Raw genomic sequence first — 23137 nt, forward strand, 5'->3', positions numbered from 1 at the left:
ATCTTGCTCCTTTGCACCTCAGTATCTCTACTTTCACATTCATCTTCTGCACATTCTACCATTCCAGTGTTTAATTGCTATATTGTAATTACTTCGCCACCATGGCGCCACTATTGCCTTACCTCTCTAATCCTACCTCATTTGCACATGCTGTATATAGATTTTTCTACTGTATTATTTATTGTATGATTGTTTATTCCATGTGTAACTCTGTGTTGTTGTATGTGTCAAACTGCTTTGCTTTATTTTGGCCAGGTCGCAGTTGCAAATGAGAACTTGTTCTCAACTAGCCTACCTGGTTAAATAAAGGTGAAATAATATTTTTATTTTATTTTTATTAAAGTGACTAAATAAAGAAGGGGGGGGTGCTTGGTCCTGTTTTGCCTGTGGTCCACAATCATCTCCTTTGTCTTGACCAGGTTGAGGGAGAGGTTGTTGTCCTGGCACCACACGGACAGGTCTCGCACCTCCTCGCTATAGGCTGTCTCGTCTTTGTCCGTGATCAGGCCTACCACTGTTGTGTCATTGGAGTCATGCCTGGGCGTGCAGTCATGAGTCAACAGGAAGTGCAGGAGAGGACTGAGCACGCACATCTGAGGGGCCCCTGTGTTGAGGATCAGCGTTGCGGATGTGTTGTTACCTACCCTTACCATCTGGGGGCGGCCCATCAGGATGTCCAGGGTTCAGTTGCAGAGGGAGGTGTTTTGTCCAGGGTCCATTGCTTATTGATGATCTTTGAGGGAACTATGGTGTTGAACGCTGGGCTGTATTCAAAGAATAGCATTCTCACATAGGTAACTTTTGTCCAGGTGGGAAAGGTCAGTGTGGAGTGCAATAGAGATTGCATCTTCTGTGGATCTGTTGAGGCGATATGCAAATTAGAGTGGGGTAGGGTTTCTGGGATGATGGTGTTGATGTGAGCAATGTGAGTGATACGTGTGATACAAACATGTGAGTGATACGGGTCGCTAGTCATTTAGGCTGGTTACCTTAGTGTTCTTGGGCACGGGCACTATGGTGGTCTGCTTAAAACATGTTTGTATTACAGACTCGGACAGGGAGAGGTTGAAAATGTCAGTGAAGACACTTGCCAGTTGGTCGGCGCATGCTCGCAGTACACGTCCTGGTAATCCGTCTGGCACTGCGGCTTTGTGAATGTTGACCTGTTTAAAGGTCTAACTCACATCGGCTGCGGAGGCCGTGATCACACAGTCTTCCCGAAGAGCTGGTGCTCTCATGCATGTTTCAGTGTTATTTGCCTCGAAGTGAGCATAGTAGTAGTTTAGCTCGTCTGGTAGGCTTGTGTCACTGGGCAGCTCTCGGCTGTGCTTCCCTTTGTAGCCCGTAGTACGTTGCAAGCCCTGCCACATCCGACGCGCATCAGAGCCGGTGTAGTACGAATCGATCTTAGTCCTGTATTGAAGCTTTGCCTGTTTGATGGTTCGTCGGAGGGCGTAGTGGGATTTCTTATAAGCTTCTGGATTAGAGTCCCGCTCCTTGAAAGTGGCAGCTCTAGCCTTTAGCTCAGTGCGGATGCTGCCTGTAATCCATGGCTTCTGGTTGGGGTATGTACGTACAGTCACTGTGGGGACGACGTCATCGATGCACTTATTGATGAAGCAAATGACTGATGTGGTGTACTCCTCAATGTCATCGGAGGAATCCCGGAACATTTTCCAGTCTGTGCTAGAAAAACAGTCCTGTAGCTTAGCATCTCCTTCATCTGACCACTTTTTTATGGATCTAGTCACTGGTGCTTCCTGCTTTAATTTTAGCTAATAAGCAGGAATCAGAGGGATAGAATTATGGTCAGATTTGCCAAATGGAGGGTGAGGGAGAGTTTTGTATGCATCTCTGTGTGGAGTATAGGTGGTCCAAAGTTATTTTTCCTCTGGTTGCACATTTAACATGCTGATAGAAATTTGGTAAAATGAATTTAAGTTTCTCTGCATTAAAGTCCCCGGCTACTAGGAGAGCCGCCTCTGGGTGAGCATTTTCTTGTTTGCTTATGGCAGAATAAAGCTCTTTCAATGCTGTCTTAGTGCCAGCCTCTGACTGTGGTGGTATGTAAACAGCTACGAAGAATACAGATGAAAACTCTCTCGGTAGGTAGTGTGGTTTACACTTTATCATGAAATACTGTACCTCAGGCGAGCAATAGCTCAAGACCACAGGTATCGTGCACCAGCTGTTATTTACAAAAATACACAGTCCGCCACCACTTGTCTTACCAGATGCCGCTGTTCTATCCTTCCAGTACATCATATAACCAGCCAACTGTATGTTAATATTGTCGTCGTTCAACCACGACTCTGCAAAGCATAAGATGTTACAGTTTTTCATGTCCCGTTGTTAGTTTAATCTTCCGCGTAACTCGTCAATTTTATTCTCCAAGGATTGCACATTTACTAGCAGTATGGAGGGAAGTGGGGGTTTATTCGATCGCCTACGAACTCTCAGAAGGCAGCCCACCTCTTCGGCCCCTCTTTCTCCGTCTCCTCTTCACGTGGACCAGGGCCTGTTCCCGAGGAAGCAGTATATCCTTTGCGTCGGGCTCGTCAGAGACGTGAAAGGAAAAAAGGATTCTGCTAGTCCGTGGTGAGTAATCACAGTCCTGATGTCTAGAAGTTATTTTCGGTCATAAGAGACGGTAGTGGCAACATTATGTACAAAATAAGTTTTAAAAAATCATTTATAAACAACGCAAATAAAAGAACAAAATAACACTATCGGCTGGGTAAACCGTCTGCCTTCTTCTCCGGCGCCATCTCACTATATCTAGCCCTCCCTTGACAGATAGGGAGAGGGGGAAAATTGGGACTTAGGTGGTGAGAGAGGGGGGTTGGGGATACAGGTAGTATTTGTGTGACAGAGGGATCAGCAGGATTGGGTGTGTGTGGGTTCGTCACTATGTTGGGGGAATTCTGTGATGATTAGTTCTCATAGATTATGCATGCCAGCTTTCAGTAGGTCAAACCCCAGAATTTAAAGCATAGAGAGAGAGAGTTCCCACAGGGGCCAAACACTATAATTTTGGAGAGAAGACACTTTAGAGACTTCCCTTAGCCATCTCTCATCCCTCGCCCCCCTCCGCCCCCTCCTATGAGCCTGGTGAACTTGTTGCACAATTTAATAATAATGTAATATATGCCATTTAGCAAATGACCATCAAATTCAGATTCACGAGCAAAGTTGCTTTTCTTACAGACAACTTATATTTCTTTTAGGCATGTAAAAAACAAATAACACAATGCTAGTGTACTGTATAATTTGCAGTTTCATAGACATGCAGCCAGTGTGATGCTCTGTGCTACGAGTAGGCTGTGCTCCTCCACCCATGTACACTGTATAAAGTAGGACGGCACAGCTGCAAAGTGCTTTTTGTGATTGGAATTATCCAGAATTATGCGTCGGTTCTATTCAATTTGTCTGAAATCAAATAACGAATTTGACAGATCAATGTGATTGTTTTTATTGAATGAACGCTTCGCAATTGCTTTCAACACGTGCACATTCGCATTGAACAGCGGTGGGTGCAACGTAGCGGCGGTAGAGTTGGAGGCATGGCCTATTGGGGGCGTGGCTTTTCAGGGTTGTTTTTCTTAACTACCCATGAGAGTTAATGTCATTCCAGGAAATCTATTCCATTTTATTTTTTAAATAGGTTATGTGCATATTCCACACTAAATTGTAAGTGATTGTGGTGGGAGCAATGCTGGAAGTGCTTGTGTGGATGAGGCCTTCATTATTTGGTAACAATGTTGTAGCAAGTCGATGTGAAAGTCAATGTGTTTGGAGTGATTCATTCATCTTTATGGAACATACTTCATAGCTTGATTAAGAGGACATTGATTTAATTGCTTGAAAACCAATGTATGAAATTTGGAGAGGCAGTACCAAAGCGAAAAATCTACTTATTATTTGGTAGGATTAACAAAAAGGGAAAGTAAGATGAATGTTGAAAGAAATAGGTTGCAAATTGAAATAGTGGTATTGAACAGTTGGCATTGAATCATGTATTTGGTTTCAACAAATGTCGTTTTTTCAATTGAGAAAACCTAACCCATTTACTTGTAACCAGTTGATCCAGTTTTTATTAGGTTGATCCAAATAATATATATTTTTACAGTGTATAGCGTGTTGGACAGGGTGGTGGCTAGCAGGGCAGTCATTGAAATGGATATTGTAAAGTTCCACATATGCAGGAATCCGGGAGTGTGAAATTACATCAAGGATTTTCATGCAGTCCCTATGTATGAAATATTAATGGGAACCTGGGGCCTGTGGCGCTCTCGCACACGCGCTCGCGCATGCTCTCGAGTGTGTTAGTGTTAGTGTATGTGTGTGTGTGTGTGTGGTATGTAAGTGTCAGCCGCAGTGTATTCCATGGTTGGTGGCTAGAGGGAGACTCTCCTCAGGTCTTTTAGGTTTGACTCAAGCTTTCTTCAGTGACCACGCCTCAGGCTTTCTCACGCTCTCACTCCGAGCAACACACCTCAATAAACACACTAGTCACTACTCATATATGTACATGCTGTATATTCAACACTCATACATTCAACACGAGCACCAAGGGGCCTTGAGGTAATATTCATCTTCACCACTGGCAGACTATTGAATAATACACAGCTAGAGAGATATATTGTTCATATACAGGACAGACAGACACATATGAAGACAGAGACACACAAACATAGATATATATGCATGCATGCAGGACAGCCAGCCAGCCAGCCAGCCACAGACAGACAGACAGACAGACAGACAGACACCATAGGAGGTTGGTGGCACCTTAATAAAGGAGGACGGGCTCGTGTCAATGGCTGAAGCGGAATCAGTGGAATGGTTTCAAATACATCAAACACATGGTTTGATGCCATTCCATTCACACCGTTCCAGCCATTATTATGAGCTGTCCTCACCTCAGAAGCCTCCACTGACACACACACACACACACACACACACACACACACACACACACACACACACACACACACACACACACACACACACACACACACACACACAGACAGACAGACAGACAGACAGACAGACAGAGATTTACCGTTGGCACAGCCTTTGAGGCGAGCGCCTCTGACCGGTGCCCGCTGTAGGTCAGCCTTGACACGAGCCTTCAGTCCACCCGTCTCCTTCTGCATGGAGCTGAGAGCATCGCTCACAGAGTTCACCACCTTCACCATGTTGATCTGGCAGTCGGACAGCAGCTGCAATACACAGTATTAACCATTAGTTAACCATCATTTGCATTATCATTTGTGTTGGGATAGGTACAGTCCTGAATGAGGGGTAGAGAGAGATAGAATGAGACATACAGGAAGGAGAGGTAGGATTTGTACCTATTCTAACATGTAGTCTATGTTCTGAAGATATGAACTATTAGTTGACAATTTTTAATGACTAACTATGTAGGCATGTGTAGAAATATCCACCACTGTAGTCCAGAAATATTACTCCACCCTGAGCAGAACTCCAATGCCTGATTCACACCGTAGGGCCGACCTGATCCGTACTGTGCAGGCCTGCATGTATCCTTTTCACTTTGTTCTTTCCAGCACTGTTCCAGACAATGTGGTGGATGTCTAACCAGGCAAACCTAGTGGTTAAGAGTGTTGAGCCAGTAACCGAACGGTTGCTGGATCGAATTAACTGACTTGCCTAGTTTAATAACAACAACAACAAAAAAGCCCAGTACAACCCAACTTGGCTCGGTGTGCCCAGGCCAAATTTGCCCTATATTGTGAATCAGGCTCAATAGGCCACAAAAAGACTGTATTTAAACATAACAGGCCCTCAAGTATTTCTCTCTGCCCATCACTTGATTTACTGATTGGTTGTATATTGCCTACACAATGGACCAAAGCTTTGTACCTCTGATCTAAGCCAATATCCCCAGCATGTTGCCCCCTAATTGGTTTAGAGAAAAGAGCCAGAGCCCACTGGATTGATAAATGGGGTTGCCAGTAGAAAATAGAGCAACAAACCTCTCTAACTGTTTATGTTTCTACCTTCTAGCTCTTTAGCTCTTTACTTTCTGTTCTCTACCGCTGTACACCTACTTGTCCAGCGGCTACCCAGCCTGGTGTTGGACACACATGTGCACGCGCACACACGTGCACACACACACACACACACACACACACACACACACACACACACACACACACACACACACACACACACACACACACACACACACACACACACACACACACACACACACATTTGCACACATTCGCACACGAACACATAAACACTCCTCTGCCCCTGCAAAAAGCCACAGATAAGTGGCTCAGACACCTGTGAGTCTGAGGCAGTGTCCATGGAGTCAGCTATTGTCTGGTGTGTTAACAGCATTACAGTAGAGAAACCCACAGGCCCTCCACTGGCCTCAATAACCACAACACACACACACACACACACACACACACACACACACACACACACACACACACACACACACACACACACACACACACACACACACACACTTAAACACTTGATACATCTAGTGTAGTAAGGGGAGTCACCCCGGGCCATTGTGGAGCTGCTTTAGAAGGCTGTAAATGAGAACTAATTGTATTGTGATGCTAATTGTGTGTTAGTCTGGGTTTAGTGATAAGCTGCTGACAGCTCTCTCTTTACCCCCCCCCTCTCTTCCCCTAGATCCCCTATATCTCCACCTCCATCTCTCTCACACAAGGAACTCAATGAAATCAGGGGAATTTGGTGACTCATCCTATCATACACTCGCAAAGATGCACTCCTAGATGCACACACACACGCACGCACACACCCACACACACACACACACACACACACACACACACACACACACACACAAACACACACACGCACACACCAGGTATACAGAAGCACACCAGGTATACAAATTCCCTGTGCTCCCTCTCTCCTCAGCGTAAAATGGGTCATATCCTTAGTGGGTGTGTAGAGACCCTGTGGCCGTGTAATGCGATTTCAGTAGTGCCCGATGTGTGTATGCGTCATGCGTGTGTGCAAAAAGAGTTACTTATGCAAAGGATGTTATGAGATCAGATGTTAGTGTGTTTGAAAGGTAATACTAGCTCGAGGGCATGACATTAGTGATTTCTTGAGGAATAACTATATCTACAATCTATGTGTGTGTAAGAAAAAGACATCCAAAGAAATTAGTATGTCCATCAAAGTGACACACACACACCCTGACTTTGAGATGGTCTATATACCTGTCCAATCAGATCCTTCCTCCTTCCCACACCTCTGGGTCATTCTGGGACAGTTCCTTAATGTGTTGTGGGTTGGAACCATTCTCCTGGGGCTCCCCGTGTTGCATGCAGTCAGGGCCATTACTAACCGTGGCACCATAAATCTTGTCCCTGGACACGGGCCAGGGATCAGATAGTCATAGATCAGACAGTCATACTGAAGTGTCAGGTGGGGGAACAGCGTCTGCACGCACATAAAGCACAGAGCAGCGAGTGGCCTGCGTTCGCCTCATCTGAGGGAGGAAATCAATCACACAGGGTTGTGGCTCTGCTCTGCTACCAGGACGTCTCTGTCGCCGCCACCTCCACTTAGCACCCGCTAGACGCTCGTTGCTACCATCTTGGTCTCGCTCTTTTCAGTCTAGCTCTTTCTCTATATGCTTTCTCTCTTTTTCCCTCTCTATCTCTCTCTTTCTATCCCTCTACGCTGTCTATGGTTTCTCTCTCAATCAACGCTCTCTCACTCTTTCTTTCTCTATCCCATTCCCCCCCTGAGTTCTGCATGGCTAAAGCTGGGGCTGTTTGACTGGAGCTGATATGACTTGTACCAAGCTCAAACTGCAGGGATATCATTTTTTTAAACAAACACCATTTAAAATGACTTAGAGGGACTTAAAAAGAGGCTTTTGTCCTCTGCAGATTCCATTTGGCCTTCATGTTTTTGTATTTAGACAAGGAAATGGGAAACACGGTGCATTCTGTAGACTAGGTCTGTAGCCAGACAGCAACAGCATTTGTCGATCTTCAACACACGTTATACTGTGAGAATCTGCAGAAATATGATAATGTTTGCATTGGGACCACAAACAGCAAGTAATTTGTGCTAAAATATAATAGAAATAGGAAAACATGACAAATCATATATTATTTTTTCCTATTCAAAGTGGGGGGAATAGGGCTTGAAATGATTGAAATGCTTTCTAAATATAGCAGCAATCATACTTACTGACAGTACAAAATTGGCACCATTTCATTTAACTGATGACAGAGAATGTTCTGCCCAGCGTCCTCTGAGCGACGCAGAGACGCCATTCAAATGCCTTCTGACTCGTTACAACTCCAGCAATAAGAACAAAGTGACCAAGAAAAAGTGGTCTTGTTTCAATTCTATTAAATTATTTTTTATTCTTTGATATTGAGAGCTCTAAATCCATCTGAGAACATCTCAGTGAGATAAGACTGCTTTTTGCTGCATTCGCTAGGTTCTCCCGTTTCATATACAGTATTGCAAGCAGAGCTGCAAGGTTCACAGCCAGCAGAAATCAACCCTTTGTCCAGGATCGGTCTGAAAATATTCAAATTAGGTGTCCGATTTCACATACTGTATCTCAGCTCAGAGCAGAGAGAGGTATGTGAAGCAGGAGAACTAGATCTTTCAAGGAGTGCACAGCAATTGATGTTGCACTGTTCACAGAGTGCTCTGTACACAAAAAAGAATGGATGCAACCGGTCCAGAACCTCTCAAAGTCGCCTATTAGTGCTTTCAGAAAGTATTCATACCGCTTGACTTATGAAACATTTTGTTACAGCCTGAATTCAGAATCGATTCAGTATATATATTTTTTCTTTCACCCATCTACACACAATACACCATAATGACAAAGTGAAAACATGTTTTTCTCATTTTTAGCAACTGTATTTAAAATGAAATACAGGCATATCTTGATTACATACCCCTTTGCTTTGACACTCCAAATTGAGTTCAGGTACATACATCATCCTTGAGACGTCGCTACAACTTGATTGGAGTCCACCTATGGCCAGTTCAATTGTTTGGACATGATTTAGAAAGAAACACACCTGTCTATAAAGGTCCCACAGTTGACAATGCATGTCAGAGCAGAAACTACACCATGAAGTCCAAGAGCACACTGGTTTCCATCATTGGGAAATTCAAAAGATATGGAAAAACCCAGACTCTGTCTAGATCTGGCCGTCCGACCAAACTGAGCAACCGGGCAAGAAGGACCTTGGTAAGGGAGGTGACCATCAACCCAATGACTACACTGACAGGACTACAGAGTTCCTTGGCTGAGATGGGCGAACCTGCCAGAAGGGCAACAGTCTCTACAGCAATTTTGAAATCTGGGCTTCATGTGAGAGTGGCCAGATGGAAGCACATGACAGCATTCCTGGAGTTTTGCAAAAAGGCACGTGAAAGACTCTGAGATCATAAGGCAAAAGATTATGTGGTCTGATGAGGTGGTGGCAGCATCATGCTATGGGGATGCTTTTCAGTGGCAGGGACTGGGAGAAGTGTAAAGATAGAGGAAACGATGTATGGAGCCAAATACAGGAATATCCTTGATGAGAACCTGCTTCAGAGTGCAAACGACCTTAGACTGGGGTGAATATTTTCGTTCCAACAGGACAATGACCCCAAGCATACAGCCAAAGCAACTCCGTAATGGCTCCAGGCCCAGCCAAAGCCCAGACTTGAATCTCATTGACAATCTGTGGAAAGACTTGAAGATTGCTGTTCACTCCTACTCTCCATCTAACTTAACAAAGCTTGAGAAAATGTGTAAGGAAGAATGGGAAAAAATCCCCAAATCCAGATGTTCAAAGCTGTACAGACAGACACAATCAAATCAAATTGTACTGGTCACATACACACGGTTAGCAGATGTTAATGTGAAATGCTTGTGCTTCTAGTTCCAACAGTGCAGTAATATCTAACAAGTAAACTAAAACTTTCACAACGACTACCTTACACACAAATGTAAAGGGATGAATAAGAACATGTACACATAAATACATGAATGAGCGATGACCTTGTGGCATAGGCAAGATGCAGTAGATAGTATTGAATACAGTATATGCATAGGAGATGAGTAATGTAAGATATGTAGACATTATTAATAAAGTGGCTTTATTTAAAGTATTACTAGTGATAGCTTTATCAAATCCATTTATTCAAATGATTAAGGTGGCCAGTGATTTGAGTTTGTTGGCAGAAGCCACTCTATGTTAGTGATGGCTGTTTAACAGTCTGATGGCCTTGAGATAGAAGCTGCTTTTCAGTCTCTCAGTCCCAGCTTTGTACTGACCTCGCCTTCTGGATGATAGCGGGGATGAACAGGCAGTGGATGGAGACCATTTCAGTTTGTCCATGATGTGTACGCCGATGAACTTAAAACGTTACACCTTCTCTACTACTGTCCCGTCGATGTGGATGGGGGAATGCTCCCTCTGCTGTATTCTGAAGTCCACGATCATCTCCTTCATTTTGTTGACGTTGAGTGAGAGGTTATTTTCCTGACACTCCAAGGGCCCTCACCTCCTCCCTGTAGGTCATCTCATCATTGTTCGTAATCAAGCCTACCACTCTGGTGTCATCTGCAAACTTGATGATTGAGTTGGAGGCCTGCATGGCCACGCAGTCATGGGTGAACAGGGAGTACAGGAGAGGGCTGAGAACGCAACCTTGTGGGGCCCCTGTGTTGAGGATCAGCGGTGTGGAGATGTTGTTTCCTACCTTCACCACCTGGGGGCTGCCGGTCAGAAAGTCCAGGACCCAGCTGCACAGGGCGGGGTCGAGACCCAGGGACTCAAGCTTAATGACAAGTTCGGAGGGTACTATGGTGTTCAATTCTGAGCGGTATTCAATGAACAGCATTCTTATAGGTATCCCTCTTGTCCAGATGGGATAGGACAGTGTGCAGTGTGATGGCGAATGTGTCGTCTGTGGACCTATTGGGGTGGTAAGTAACTTGGAGAGGGTCTAGGGTATCAGGTAAGGTGGAGGTGATATCATCCTTGACAAGTCTCTCAAAGCACTTCATGATGACTGAAGTGAGTGCTATGGGGCGATAGTCATTTAGTTCAGTTACCTTAGCTTTCTTGGGAACAGGAACAATGGTGGCCATCTTGAAGCATGTAGGCACAACAGACTGGATAGGGATTGATTGAATATGTCCATAAACACACCAGCCAGCTAGTCTGCGCATGCTCTGAGGACGCGCAGCCTTGCAAGGGTTAACACGTTTAAATGTTTTACTCACGTTGGCAACGGAGAAGGAGAGCCCACAGGCTTTGGTAGAGGGCCATGCCAGTGGCACTGTATTGTCCTCAAAGCGAGCAAAGAAGTTGTTTAATTTGCCTAGGGAGCAAGAACTCGATGTCTGCAACGGGGCTGGTTTTCTTTTTGTCTAGAGCGTAATATGCTGAATGGTATGCTGTATGGTGTGCTTGCCTTCTAAGTCTGACCAGTAGGCCACTCCGTCTGCCTCTCCTGCGGCGGCCAGAGTGTTTTGGGTCGGCACTGGGATAAGATCCCATGTCCAGCGTGGAGGTCCGAACAGAGGACCCGCATTGGGAAAGTCATTTTCCTGCTCGTAATGTTGGTATGTTGCCGTTGTTTTTATATCCAATAGTTCTTCCCGGCTAAATGTAATAACACTTGAGATTTTCTGGGCTAACAATGTAAGAAATAACACATAAAAAAAACACATTTCTGAATAGTTTCCTAAGGACCTGAAGCGAGGCGACCATCTCTGTCGGCGCCATCATGATCATCTCTCGGGCCTCCTCATGATCAGGGCTCGGACTAAAAACATCCGAAAACCCGAGACAACGCTGTAATCGCCGCCAAAGGTGCATCTACAAAGTGTTGACTCGGGGTGTGAATACTTATGTAAGAGAGATATTTATGTGTTTCCTTTCAATAGATTTGGTAAAATTTCAAAAACTAGGTTTCCACATTACGGTGTATTGTGTGTAGATGCGTGAGACAAAAATATAAATGTAATCCCTTATGAATTCAAGCTGCAACACAAGAACATGTGAAATAAGTTAAGTCAGGGTTTACGAAACTCGGCCCTCAGGACCCCAAGGGGTGCGCATTTTGGTTTTTACTTTAGAACTACACAGCTGATTCAAATGATCAACAAATCATCAAGCTTTGATCATTTGAATAAGCTGTTTAGTGTTAAGGGCAAAAGCCAAAACTTGCACCCCTTGGGGTCCCGAGGACAGAGTTTGGGAATCACTGAGTCAAGGGGTATAAATACTTTCCGAAGGCACTGTAAATAGGGGACTTTAATAGAAACATATTGTCTTGCAGCACTGGAAGAATCTGCATTTCGCTTCCTGTAGGTCTTTTTCCATTCCTTGGTTAGCTAGTGTAAATGAGAAGATGGCCCTGGAAATGACAAGATGGAGTCTCCCAGCTCTGTTAGCTTACAGATATAATACGCTCACATTTGATTATTTATTGACATTTTTATTTATCCGTTATTTTTCCAGGTAAGTTGACTGAGAACACGTTCTCATTTACAGCAACGACCTGGGGAATAGTTACAGGAGAGAGGAGGGGGATGAATGAGCCAATCGTAAACTGCGGATTATTAGGTGACCGTGATGGTTTGAGGGCAAGATTGAGAATTTAGCCAGGACACCGGGGTTAACACCCCTACTCTTACGATAAGTGCCATGGGATCTTTAATGACCTCAGAGAGGCAGGACACACGTTTAACGTCCCATCCGAAAGACGGCACCCTACACAGAGCAGTGTCCCCAATCACTGCCCTGGGGCATTGGGATATTTTTTAGACCAGAGGAAAGAGTGCCTTCTACTGGCCCTCCAACGCCACTTCCAGCAGCATCTGGTCTCCCATCCAGGGACTGACCAGGACCAGACGCTCTATTAGAACAGACGCTCTTACTCAGAGCGACATACATGCACGATTAGGGTTAAGTACCTTGCTCAATGGCACATCGACAGATTTTTCCCGAGTCGACTCAGAGATTCACCCCAGCAATATTTCAATTATTTTCCCAATGCTCTTAACTGCTAAGTTACCTCCCCTCACAGCCCCTCTTCCTCCTAAAATAAAAGGGCTTACTGGGAGCGATACTTCCACAACGCAAAGCCCTCTCCTGCGTGTCTTTTTTTTAACCACAGCTTTGATCACCCCCCCCCACCATCTCCACCAACCCCCGCCCCTTCTCCATCCACTGCCTGTGTTCGGTGTTCCTGGTCTGGTTGGAACGTGGTCTTTGATAAAGAGAAGGCCCTTTTCCAGCTCTGTTTGAACAGCCAGAGGAACAGAACGCCAAAAGGTTTGGGAAGCTTCTCACTAATCCATGTCTTGGTTTCACTTCCTAAATAGCACAGTATACTGGCTCCTGCAGCGGATGCTCAGGAGGAAGAATCCTCTCTGTTCCCCCTCTCTTCCTCACTTTCTTTTTCATTCTCTCTTGTTTTGTGTGTTAACGAGAGAATGAGCAGAAAAGGGGTAGCGAACAGAATGAAAGGGAGCGTTGCAAGGGAATCGTTTGCTTGGCTACCCAAACTGAAAATGTGCCGTAGGCTTTGATAGGCTTTGATACTCTGATTGGTTAGAGATGATCTAACCGTTGATGACTTTGTTTTGCACAACAACCCTCATTTTGACTTCAGCCACAAACGACTTCAACCATGGCAGTCTCAGACTGAAGTATGTAGCGGACGTAGAACTCATGGCTTTGTGAGAGAATAAGACGAGAAGGGGAGAAGCGAGAGAACGGGAGAAGTGCAGGAGGGAAAGCTTTGTGAAAACATGTCGATTCTGTGTGTAGTTTAATGAAGGCTCAGTTGAACAAATCCATGGAAAATATGGAACATTTGTCAGTTATCTTTTCCCAGTGCTTGGTAATAGGTTTCTTCAGCTCGACAAGTACACATTTTCTCACACTCTCAGGTCACATCCCAAATTACCAAATGTGTGTTAGGAAGAGGGGAGAGACTGTCAGTCAACACTCACTCTGTCTAACCCACTTCCTGAGCCCTTTCATACAGCCTGTCAGTCGAGCAGCCTCAGACAGAGACAAATATCCAGTACTGTAAACCCTGTCTGCACTGTATTGTGTCGTATCTTAACTGTATGAGTCCGCCCTGCTGTGTTCAGGTCCTGCCCCGGAGTAGTTTTGTCAGGGTGCGCATACGTCAAGTCAAGTGTCTCACAGAGTGTGTTTTGGGCTGTTTATTAGTGTCCGTTGACTACAGTATTTCTTGAGTGTACTTTTAGTCTGCTTTTAGCAGAGCTTTGATTTACCTTGAAGTAAAGGAATACAGGTGGAATCTGTCATCGACACGGTGGAGCGGAATAAAGATAGGAATGTAATAAACCACAAGGTTTTGAATTCAAATCCCAGGTAGGGACATTTACTGTATAAATGAACATACACAACGTGTTGAAAATATTGTATGTTAAAAGCAGTAATTGAACATGTGGGTGTCCCTAACCTACATTTACTCAAGTAAAAAAAATGTTTAGTTCAGGTTACACTTTGACTGAAAAGTTTAGTAAATTAAAAAAGGCTGTGGAACCAGTGACTAAATGATAATTAGTTGAATCAACTAGATTCATTTTACAGTGTTGCTCTGTCTTCAGTGTTCAGGTCCTGACCCAAACTCCCCTGATCTCGTCTCTGGGACTCTTGTCTCAGACTAGTGTCGAGTGTGTTTCAGTATGTTAGGCAACATGTCTGTAGCATGTAGTACCTCACCTGTATGAGACGTCCTTGCTCTGTCTGCAGTGTGTTCAGGTCCTGTCCCAAACTCCCCTGGCCTCGCCTCAGAGACTCGTAGTCCATTTTCAGCTGACCAGCGTGGGCCGACAGTTTGGCCACCTCTTCAGCTAGATTGACCAGCAGTGCCCGGTCCTGACCTTTGACAGACTTCAGGTCAGCGTCGTGGTCAGTCAGCGAGTGGAGCAGCGATGTCTGGACCCCCTCCAGGCGCAGGAAGTTCCCATTGTAGTCAGGACAGTTGGGGTCAATAAATATGTTGATGCGCGAGCCATCGCCCCTTTCCACGGTGACCAGGGCGTTGGCCTCGTCCTGATTGGTGGAGATGTGGGGAGGGCCGTCGGACATGGGCGGGGCCTGGTTGTGGTTCATGAAGAGGATGGTGCCGGTTACCGTGACGGCGAGTAGGACGGCTACGAACAGGAGGATGGTGCACAGAAGGTAGCTGCAGCTCATCCTCTATGGTAGGCAGGGACAAAAAGAAAAGGGGAATGTTAGAGCAACATTATTTTCAGAATCTTTCTGGATATGTCTGTAGCTTCGTCATTTGGTGACCTCTAATTGAATATTACGCAGTGTTTACAGGTTTTTAGTATTTTAAAGGTGTCACATTTCACAACTCGTCCTTGATCAAATCGTTTTTGTTCGGAGCAATTTCTCTCTCCTATATCTCATTAACCACCATAAACGACTCCTGTATCAAAACCTGATCTGCAACCAAACGCACACATCGGAAGTCTGAAAGTTGGAAGAGGCTCGATATAAGACATGTTTTCTGCAACATGTGTAGTTTTTGAAGAGAAGAAAAGAGATAAGTAGCTTATTGAAGAGAATGTTGAAAAGAGTCCCCGTTTAAAACACTTCTGGGGATAAAACACAGCAGGGAGCCAGGTTCAATTCTCACTCCCACTTCAGAGAGAGGAGAGAGAAGGGGAGAGAGAGCATGGGAGAGAGAGAAAGTGTGAGAGAGGCAGTGAAAGGGAAAGTGTGAGACACAGAAATAAGTGAGTAAGAGATACAGATGAAGATAGAGAGATAAAGTGTGTGAGAAGAGAGAGAAAGCAAGAATGTGCAAGAAATATAGAGAAAGGGAGAACATTTTGACACTGCCATGGTGTCATTAACCAAAACTAAAAAAAGCTTTCACAATCGGGAGCCATCTTGTCACTCAGGGATATAGCCATTATCATCTGTGTATAGAGTAGGTAGAGGAGAGAACAGTGTGTCCTACTCTACCATTTCACAATTAATGACTCATATCTCCCTATATCCACCTTCACATTACCTTTTTATGGCTGGGGGGCAGTATTGAGTAGCTTGGATGAACAAGGTGCCTAAAGTAAACGGCCTGCTCCTCAGTCTCAGTTTCTAATATACGCATGTTATTATTAGTATTGGATAGAAAACACTGTAAAGTTTCTAAAACTGTTTGAATGATGTCTGTGAGTATAACAGAACTCATATTGGCAGGCAAAATCCTGAGTTGAAATCAAAACAGGAAGTCATAAATCTGAGCTTGAATGTATTCACCAGAGTCTCCAATGAAATCCCCTTGAGATATGAATGATGTTGCACTGCCTAGGGGTTCCACTCGATGTCAACCATCAATAGAAATTATAATGAGACTTCTATGATGTTGTGGGAGTGAATGATAGCAGAATCAGTCAGGTGTCTGGCAGTCAGCCATTTTCTGATCATGTTTATTCCTCGTGGTAGTCACTTGCGTTCCATTGCTCACGAAGACAAGAAGGAGTACTCCAGTTGGAACTTTATTGAAGCTATATGTTAAAAACATCCTAATGATTGATTCTGTACTTAGTTTGAAATGTTTCTTCGACCGGTAATATCATTTTTTGACGTTTTTGTCCGATATAACGTTGACCAGAATTAGTGTTTGGATATGTATTCCAAACGTGCAAACAAAATAAGGTATTTGGACATAAATAGCAGACATTTTTGAACAAAAAAAAACATTTATTGTGGACCTGGGATTCCTGGAGTGCTTTCTGATGTAAATCATTAAAGATAAGGGAATATTTATCATGTAATTTCTTGTTTATGTTGACGCCATCTTTGAGGCTGTGGTGTTTTTACTTTTGAGCGCCGTCTCAGATTATTGCATGCGTTTCTTTTTCTGTAAAGTTTTTTTGAAATGATTCATTTTTATCTCTATATGTGCTTTTTCTCTCTCTCTCTTTTGGCTGGTAAAATTGTGTATTTTAGAGAGTTGTTGGTGACCTAACATAATCGTTTGTGGTGCTTTCCCTGTAAATCCTATTTGAAATCAGAAATCAGACACTGACACCTTTTTAGGTCTACTCACGAAAAAGTCTGTAGCGTCCGAACGGTTTGGCCTACAAATTATTATTATTGTCATTATTATTATATGACCACTCTGGAATAGGGAGACACTAGCGAGCATGATGGTGTTCTCTGTTTTGCTCTACAAAACCCATAAGTGTCACGCGATTCGTCTGAATGTAATCCATACAAACAAATAGAAGTATGGAGATCATTTTGTGCCTCAAATAAGGGGTAAAATATGTTTTAAAAAATAACAAAAACATTTCCTGAACTTAGAAACTCTGCAAAAAAAGAAACGTCCTCTCACTGTCAACAACGTTTTTTTCAGCAAACGTAACATGTGTAAATATTTGTATGAACATAACAAGATTCAACAACTGAGACATAAACTGAAAAGGTTCCACAGACATGTGGAGTTCCACAGACATAAATGGAATAATGTGTCCTTGAACAAAGGGACAAAAGTAACAGTCAGTATCTGGTGTGGCCACCAGCTGCATTAAGTACTACAGTGCATCTCCTCCTCATGGACTGCACCAGATGTGCCAGTTCTTGCTGTGAGATGTTACCCCACTCTTCCACCAAGACACCTGCAAGATCCCAGACATTTCTGGGGGTATGTCCCTAGCCCTCACCCTCCGATCCAACAGGTCCCAGACGTGCTCAATGGGATTGAGGTCCGGGCTCTTCGCTGGCCATGGCAAAACACTGACATTCCTGTCTTGCAGGAAATCACGCACAGAACAAGCAGCATGGCTGGTGGCATCGTCATGCTGGAGGGTCATGAGGGAGGAGGATGTCTTCCCTGTAAAGCACAGCGTTGAGATTAGCCGCAATGACAACAAGCAATGACAACAAGCTCAATCCGATGATGCCGTTACACACCGCCCCAGACCATGATGGACCCTCCACCTCCAAATCGATCCCGCTCCAGAGTACAGGCCTCGGTGTAACGCTCATTCCTTCGACGAGAAATGCAAATCTGACCATCACCCCTGGTGAGACAAAACCGCAACTCGTCAGTGAAGAGCACTTTAGTGAAGAGCACTTTTTGCCAGTCCTGTCTGGTCCAGCGACGGTGGGTTTGTGCCCATAGGCGACGTTGTTACCAGTGATGTCTGGTGAGGACCTGCCTTACAACAGGCCTACAAGCCCTCAGTCCAGCCTCTCTCAGCCTATTGCGGACAGTTTGAGCACTGATGGAGGGATTGTGCGTTCCTGGTGTAACTCGGGCAGTTGTTGTTGCCATATTGTACCTGTCCCGCAGGTATGATGTTCGGATATACTGATCCTGTGCAGGTGTTGTTACACGTGGTCTGCCACTGCGAGGACGATCCTGTCTCCCTGTAGCGCAGTCTTAGGCATCTCACAGTACGGACATTGCAATTTATTGCCCTGGCCACATCTGCAGTCCTCATGCCTCCTTGCAGCATGCCTAAGGCACATTCACGCAGATGAGCAGGGACCCTGGGCATCTTTATTTTGGTGTTTTTCAGAGTCAGTAGAAAATCCTCTTTAGTGTCCTAAGTTTTCATAACTGACCTTAATTGCCTACCGTCTGTAAGCTGTTAGTGTCTTAACGACCGTTCCACAGGTGCGTGTTCATTAACTGTTTATGGTTCATTGAACAAGCATGGGAAACAGTGTTTAAACCCTTTACAAGAAAGATCTGTGAAGTTATTCAGATATTTACTAATTATCTTTGAAAGGCAGTGTCCTGAAAAGGGGATATTTATTTTATTTATATATATACACTACCGGTCCAAAAATTTGAACACCTACTCATTCAATGTTTTTTTCTTGATTTTTACTATTTTCTATATTGTAGAATAATAGTGAAGACATCAAAACTATGAAATAACACATTTGGAATCATGTTGTAATCACAAGACAGTTAAACAAATCAAAATACATTTTCTACTTGAGATTCTTCAAAGTAGCCACCCTTTGCCATGATGACAGCTTTGCACACTCTTGGAATTCTCTCAACCAGCTTCATGAGGTAATCACCTGGAATGCATTTCAATTAACACATGTGTCTTGTTAAAAGTTCAGTTGCGGAATTTCATTCCTTCTTAATTCGTTTGAGCCAATCAGTTGTGCTGTGACAAAGTAGGGGTGGTATACAGAAGATAGCCCTATTTGGTAAAAGACCAAGTCCATATTATGGCAAGAACAGCTCACATAAGCAAAGAGAAATGACACCCCATCATTACTATAAGACATGAAGGTCAGTAAATATGGAGCACTTAAGAAATGTGAAAGTTTCTTCAAGTGCAGTTGCAAAAACCATCATGCACTATGATGAAACTGACTCTCATGAGGACCGCCACAGGAAAGGAAGACCCAGAGTTACCTTTGCCGCAAGAAGACAAGATCATTAGAGTTAACTGCACCTCAGATTGCAGCCCAAGTAAACGCTTCAGACACATGTCAACATCAACTGTTCAGAGGAGACTGCGTGAATCAGGCCTTCATGGTCTAATTGCTGCAAAGAAACCACTACTAAAGGACACCAATAAGAATGTTATGACTGTCCTGTGAGGATCCGAATGGGTCAGATCAGCTTGGCAATGGAAGACAGTAACCAGACCTCTCTGACCCACAGAGGGGTGAGCTGGTGGGGGGTTGACATCTCACTTCCTCTTGTAAATTAAGGAGAGAGAACATCCCTCTCCAAATCCAAACAGGAATGTTCCTTTGTCTCCAGCGGAAATCTCCGCCTTGCACGACGGAAGTCCCGCCTTTGCTGGAACCCTTAGTGAGTTCAGCTTTCAGGGTTAAATTACCCTTTGTGGTGAAGAATCGCCAATGACCGTTTTGTGCTTAAATAACATTATTGTACAAGAATGGCTAGCTTTGCATTAGATGTTAAGCTAACAAAGGGAGAGCAGCCATTTTTGTTTACAGCGAATTCCTGCGCCTTGGGCCCTATAGCCCACGTTGGTTTGCCAATATGAGAACTCTTTGAGGCATCAAAAGTGAGCAGCGCTAAGAGTCCTGACATCTCAGTTTTGAATATTGAGCATGAGCACTCACTCCAGTTAGAGGGTGAGTTATCAGGGATAGGAGCATTGAGAGATGATGTACAACAATGGTATCTACCATGACACCATGATACCAATAACCACCGCGGTAAAAAATAACCATAAAGTACGTCGCCGGAGAAACGACTACTGCTACAATCAACCTGGTCGCTATGTTCCTGCTCCCAACCCACACAAAGTGTCAGGGCACAAGGCTAAGAAGGGTAACAAAGGGTTCAATAATGATCAAAACGTAGACCGATGCTCTCTACTAAGAGAAGTACAAAAGTGCCAACACTATGCGCGGAATTGCCAGACAACAGGTCCGCCACAATTAGCACCACTAGCGAGAGTGTAAGCGATCCAGGGACGCTCGATCAAGAATCAAGCCCACGGTGGGCTTTGACTATAGACTCAGATACAATTGTTACAACGCACAAGGTAAACAACATCGCAATAGCCAATTCCACTCAAACTCAAATAAGTCCATCTGTTTTCACCATGAATACAAATGACATATCACACCGTTGCGAACAATCACTCCACTTTGTGGGGAATATGACCACAAAAAGCGTACCTAGGGGTATGATTCTCGCTTCGGGTGCGAGAGGTCCCAACCGCCAGTGGGGATGGTCAGTCCGGCTAGATCATTTGTGTGGTCCCCTGATTGTAAGAGAGCTTTTGAATCTGCGAAAGCACTCTTATGTAATACCCCTGTACTTGCTGCTCCGGATTTTGAACAACCATTCAAACTTGAGGTAGATGCTAGTGCCAGAGGTGCTGGTGCTGTTCTACTGCAGCAGGACAAGAGTGGAGTGGATCATCCCGTTTGTTATTTTTCACGTAAATGTAATAAATGTAAAACAAACTATGCCACAATAGAACAAGAAGCTCTTGCTTTGTTGTTGGCTCTGCAATACTTTGAGGTATATATTGCTTCCAGTGCCCTACCAGTGATTGTATATACTGACCACAACCCCTTAGTGTTTCTCCACCGGATGTACAACCAGAACCAGTGCCTTATGCGTAGGGGGCTGATTGTGCTGAATTATAATTTGGAGATCCAAATTATAATTGTATTGGCAGATGTATTGGCAGATGCTTTATCTTGTGTTTAAAAGAAAAATTATGATTTTGATGTTTTGTAATACTGTGGTCGCAATCCCTAGGGTCTCGTTACCATCTCCCCTAGACTGTCAGGCCAAAAGGGATTCGTAACAACCATGATCACACTGCGTACAACTGGTTCAGTGCTTATAGAGAACTTTGTAGTTAGGTTAGCTCCTCCATGGATAACATAGGAATGAAGAAGTCTATTTCAAGGCTATCACGACTACAATGGTATAAGACACCTTGACTTGCAGTCGTGGCCAAAAGTTTTGAGAATGACACAAATATGAATTTTCACAAAGTTTGCTGCTTCAGTGTCTTTAGATATTTTTGTCAGATGTTACTATGGAATACTGAAGTATAATTACAAGCATTTCAAAAGTGTGAAAGGCTTTTATTGACAATTACATGAAGTTGATGCAAAGAATCAATATTTGCAGTGTTGACCCTTCTTTTTCAAGACCTCTGCAATCCGCCCTGGCATGCTGTCAATTAACTTCTGGGCCACATCCTGACTGATGGCAACCCATTCTTGCATAATCAATGCTTGGAGTTTGTCAGAATTTGTGAGTGTTTGTCCACCTGCCTGTTGAGGATTGACTGAGTCATTGGCCAAAAGTTTTGAGAATGACACAGATATTAATTTTCACAAAATCTGCTGCCTCAGTTTGTATGACGGCAATTAGCACATACTCCAGAATGTTATGAAGAGTGATCAGATGAATTGCAATTAATTGCAAAGTCCCTCTTTGCCATGCAAATGAACTGAATCCCCCAAAAACATTTCCTACTGCATTTCAGCCCTGCCACAAAAAGATAACATGAAAAATGCCTAACCAGCTCTGCTAGGGTGAGTAAAATGGTCAGAGTGGGGTGTTCTCTCATTCTGTGTCTGGAAGTAGCTAGCCAATGTTAGCCAGTGTGCACTCTGAACACGAAACGCTCTGAATTTAAGAATGGACAACCTGAAAGCATAGTTGCAGTCACCAACGCTCTGGATAACATAACAGCCTAACCAGCTCTGCTAGGGCGAGTATTGTTCAGTGAGCTGTTCTATCTCTCTTAGATGTTTGGAAGTAGCTGGCAGTTAGTGCAGAACACTTGGGTCAACCGTTAAAGAGATGGGTGGGGCAAAGGCTCAAGAGGGTGTGAACAATGTTGAATGGGTGTAGACAAAGAAGGGCTCTCCAATAGTGGTACCAAAACATTGAAAGACAGTTTTCTCAAAAGTGAGTTTACAAGTTGATCAACTTTCAAAGCAGAATTACTTTCCCATTGTTTCCTCAAATGCAGTGTATTATATACAAATTTGTAGCTCTGAGTCTCTACTTTTATCCAATGTAAAACAACAGAAATTAAAATGTTGCTACCTAAGACCTAATCCAGGTGGTGAGTCACATTTAGCCAATTTTACTTTGCATCTGGCCCATCTAGTGGAATTCCTCAGTTTTGCCTCCAGGACAATACTCATCCCAATAAATGCCAACCTTCACTTTATTATGGAGTTGTATTACTGTGTGGCTCTTTGGGAAATACACCTTGTTTTCCAGGAAGCACTTCCTCATCACTGTGTTTATTCATAGTCTCTCTGCACAGATGTGGACGTCATGGCCATGTGTGTGTGTTTGTTCACTCTCAACATCTTTAGTCTGTGTTGGATTTAGGGATGTGCAAACTTCTATATAGAAATCCTCACTTGTGTTTCATCTGCACATACACATCCACACAGAGTACACAGTGAAAGCATTTGCATCCAAACTCATTGGAGAGGAACAAAGCCAAGAGGTGCATAACACAAACAATCGTTTGATCCCTGACAATAACAGAGTCCAGGAGTAGAGGATGCTGCTGGGTGAGGAAGGAAAGTAGGTGGGGACAGAAAGATGAGATATATCTATATTA

The 23137-nt window shown here is 44.0% G+C and overlaps 1 protein-coding gene across 1 annotated transcript in view; it reads right to left on the bottom strand.

Moving 5' to 3' along the window:
• The window catches only part of fibcd1b (fibrinogen C domain containing 1b), a 248405-nt gene that overhangs the window by 145393 nt on the left and 79875 nt on the right, over nt 1-23137 (bottom strand). Inside the window, exons 3-4 of the mRNA XM_024397223.1 lie at nt 14775-15254; nt 5066-5225 (exon numbers count right to left, since the gene is read on the bottom strand). Coding sequence (XP_024252991.1) covers nt 5066-5225; nt 14775-15254 — 640 coding nt within the window. The remainder of the gene's footprint in view (nt 1-5065; nt 5226-14774; nt 15255-23137) is intronic.

This window comes from Oncorhynchus tshawytscha, linkage group LG33, assembly GCF_018296145.1.
Source record: "Oncorhynchus tshawytscha isolate Ot180627B linkage group LG33, Otsh_v2.0, whole genome shotgun sequence".
Lineage (NCBI taxonomy): Eukaryota > Metazoa > Chordata > Actinopteri > Salmoniformes > Salmonidae > Oncorhynchus > Oncorhynchus tshawytscha.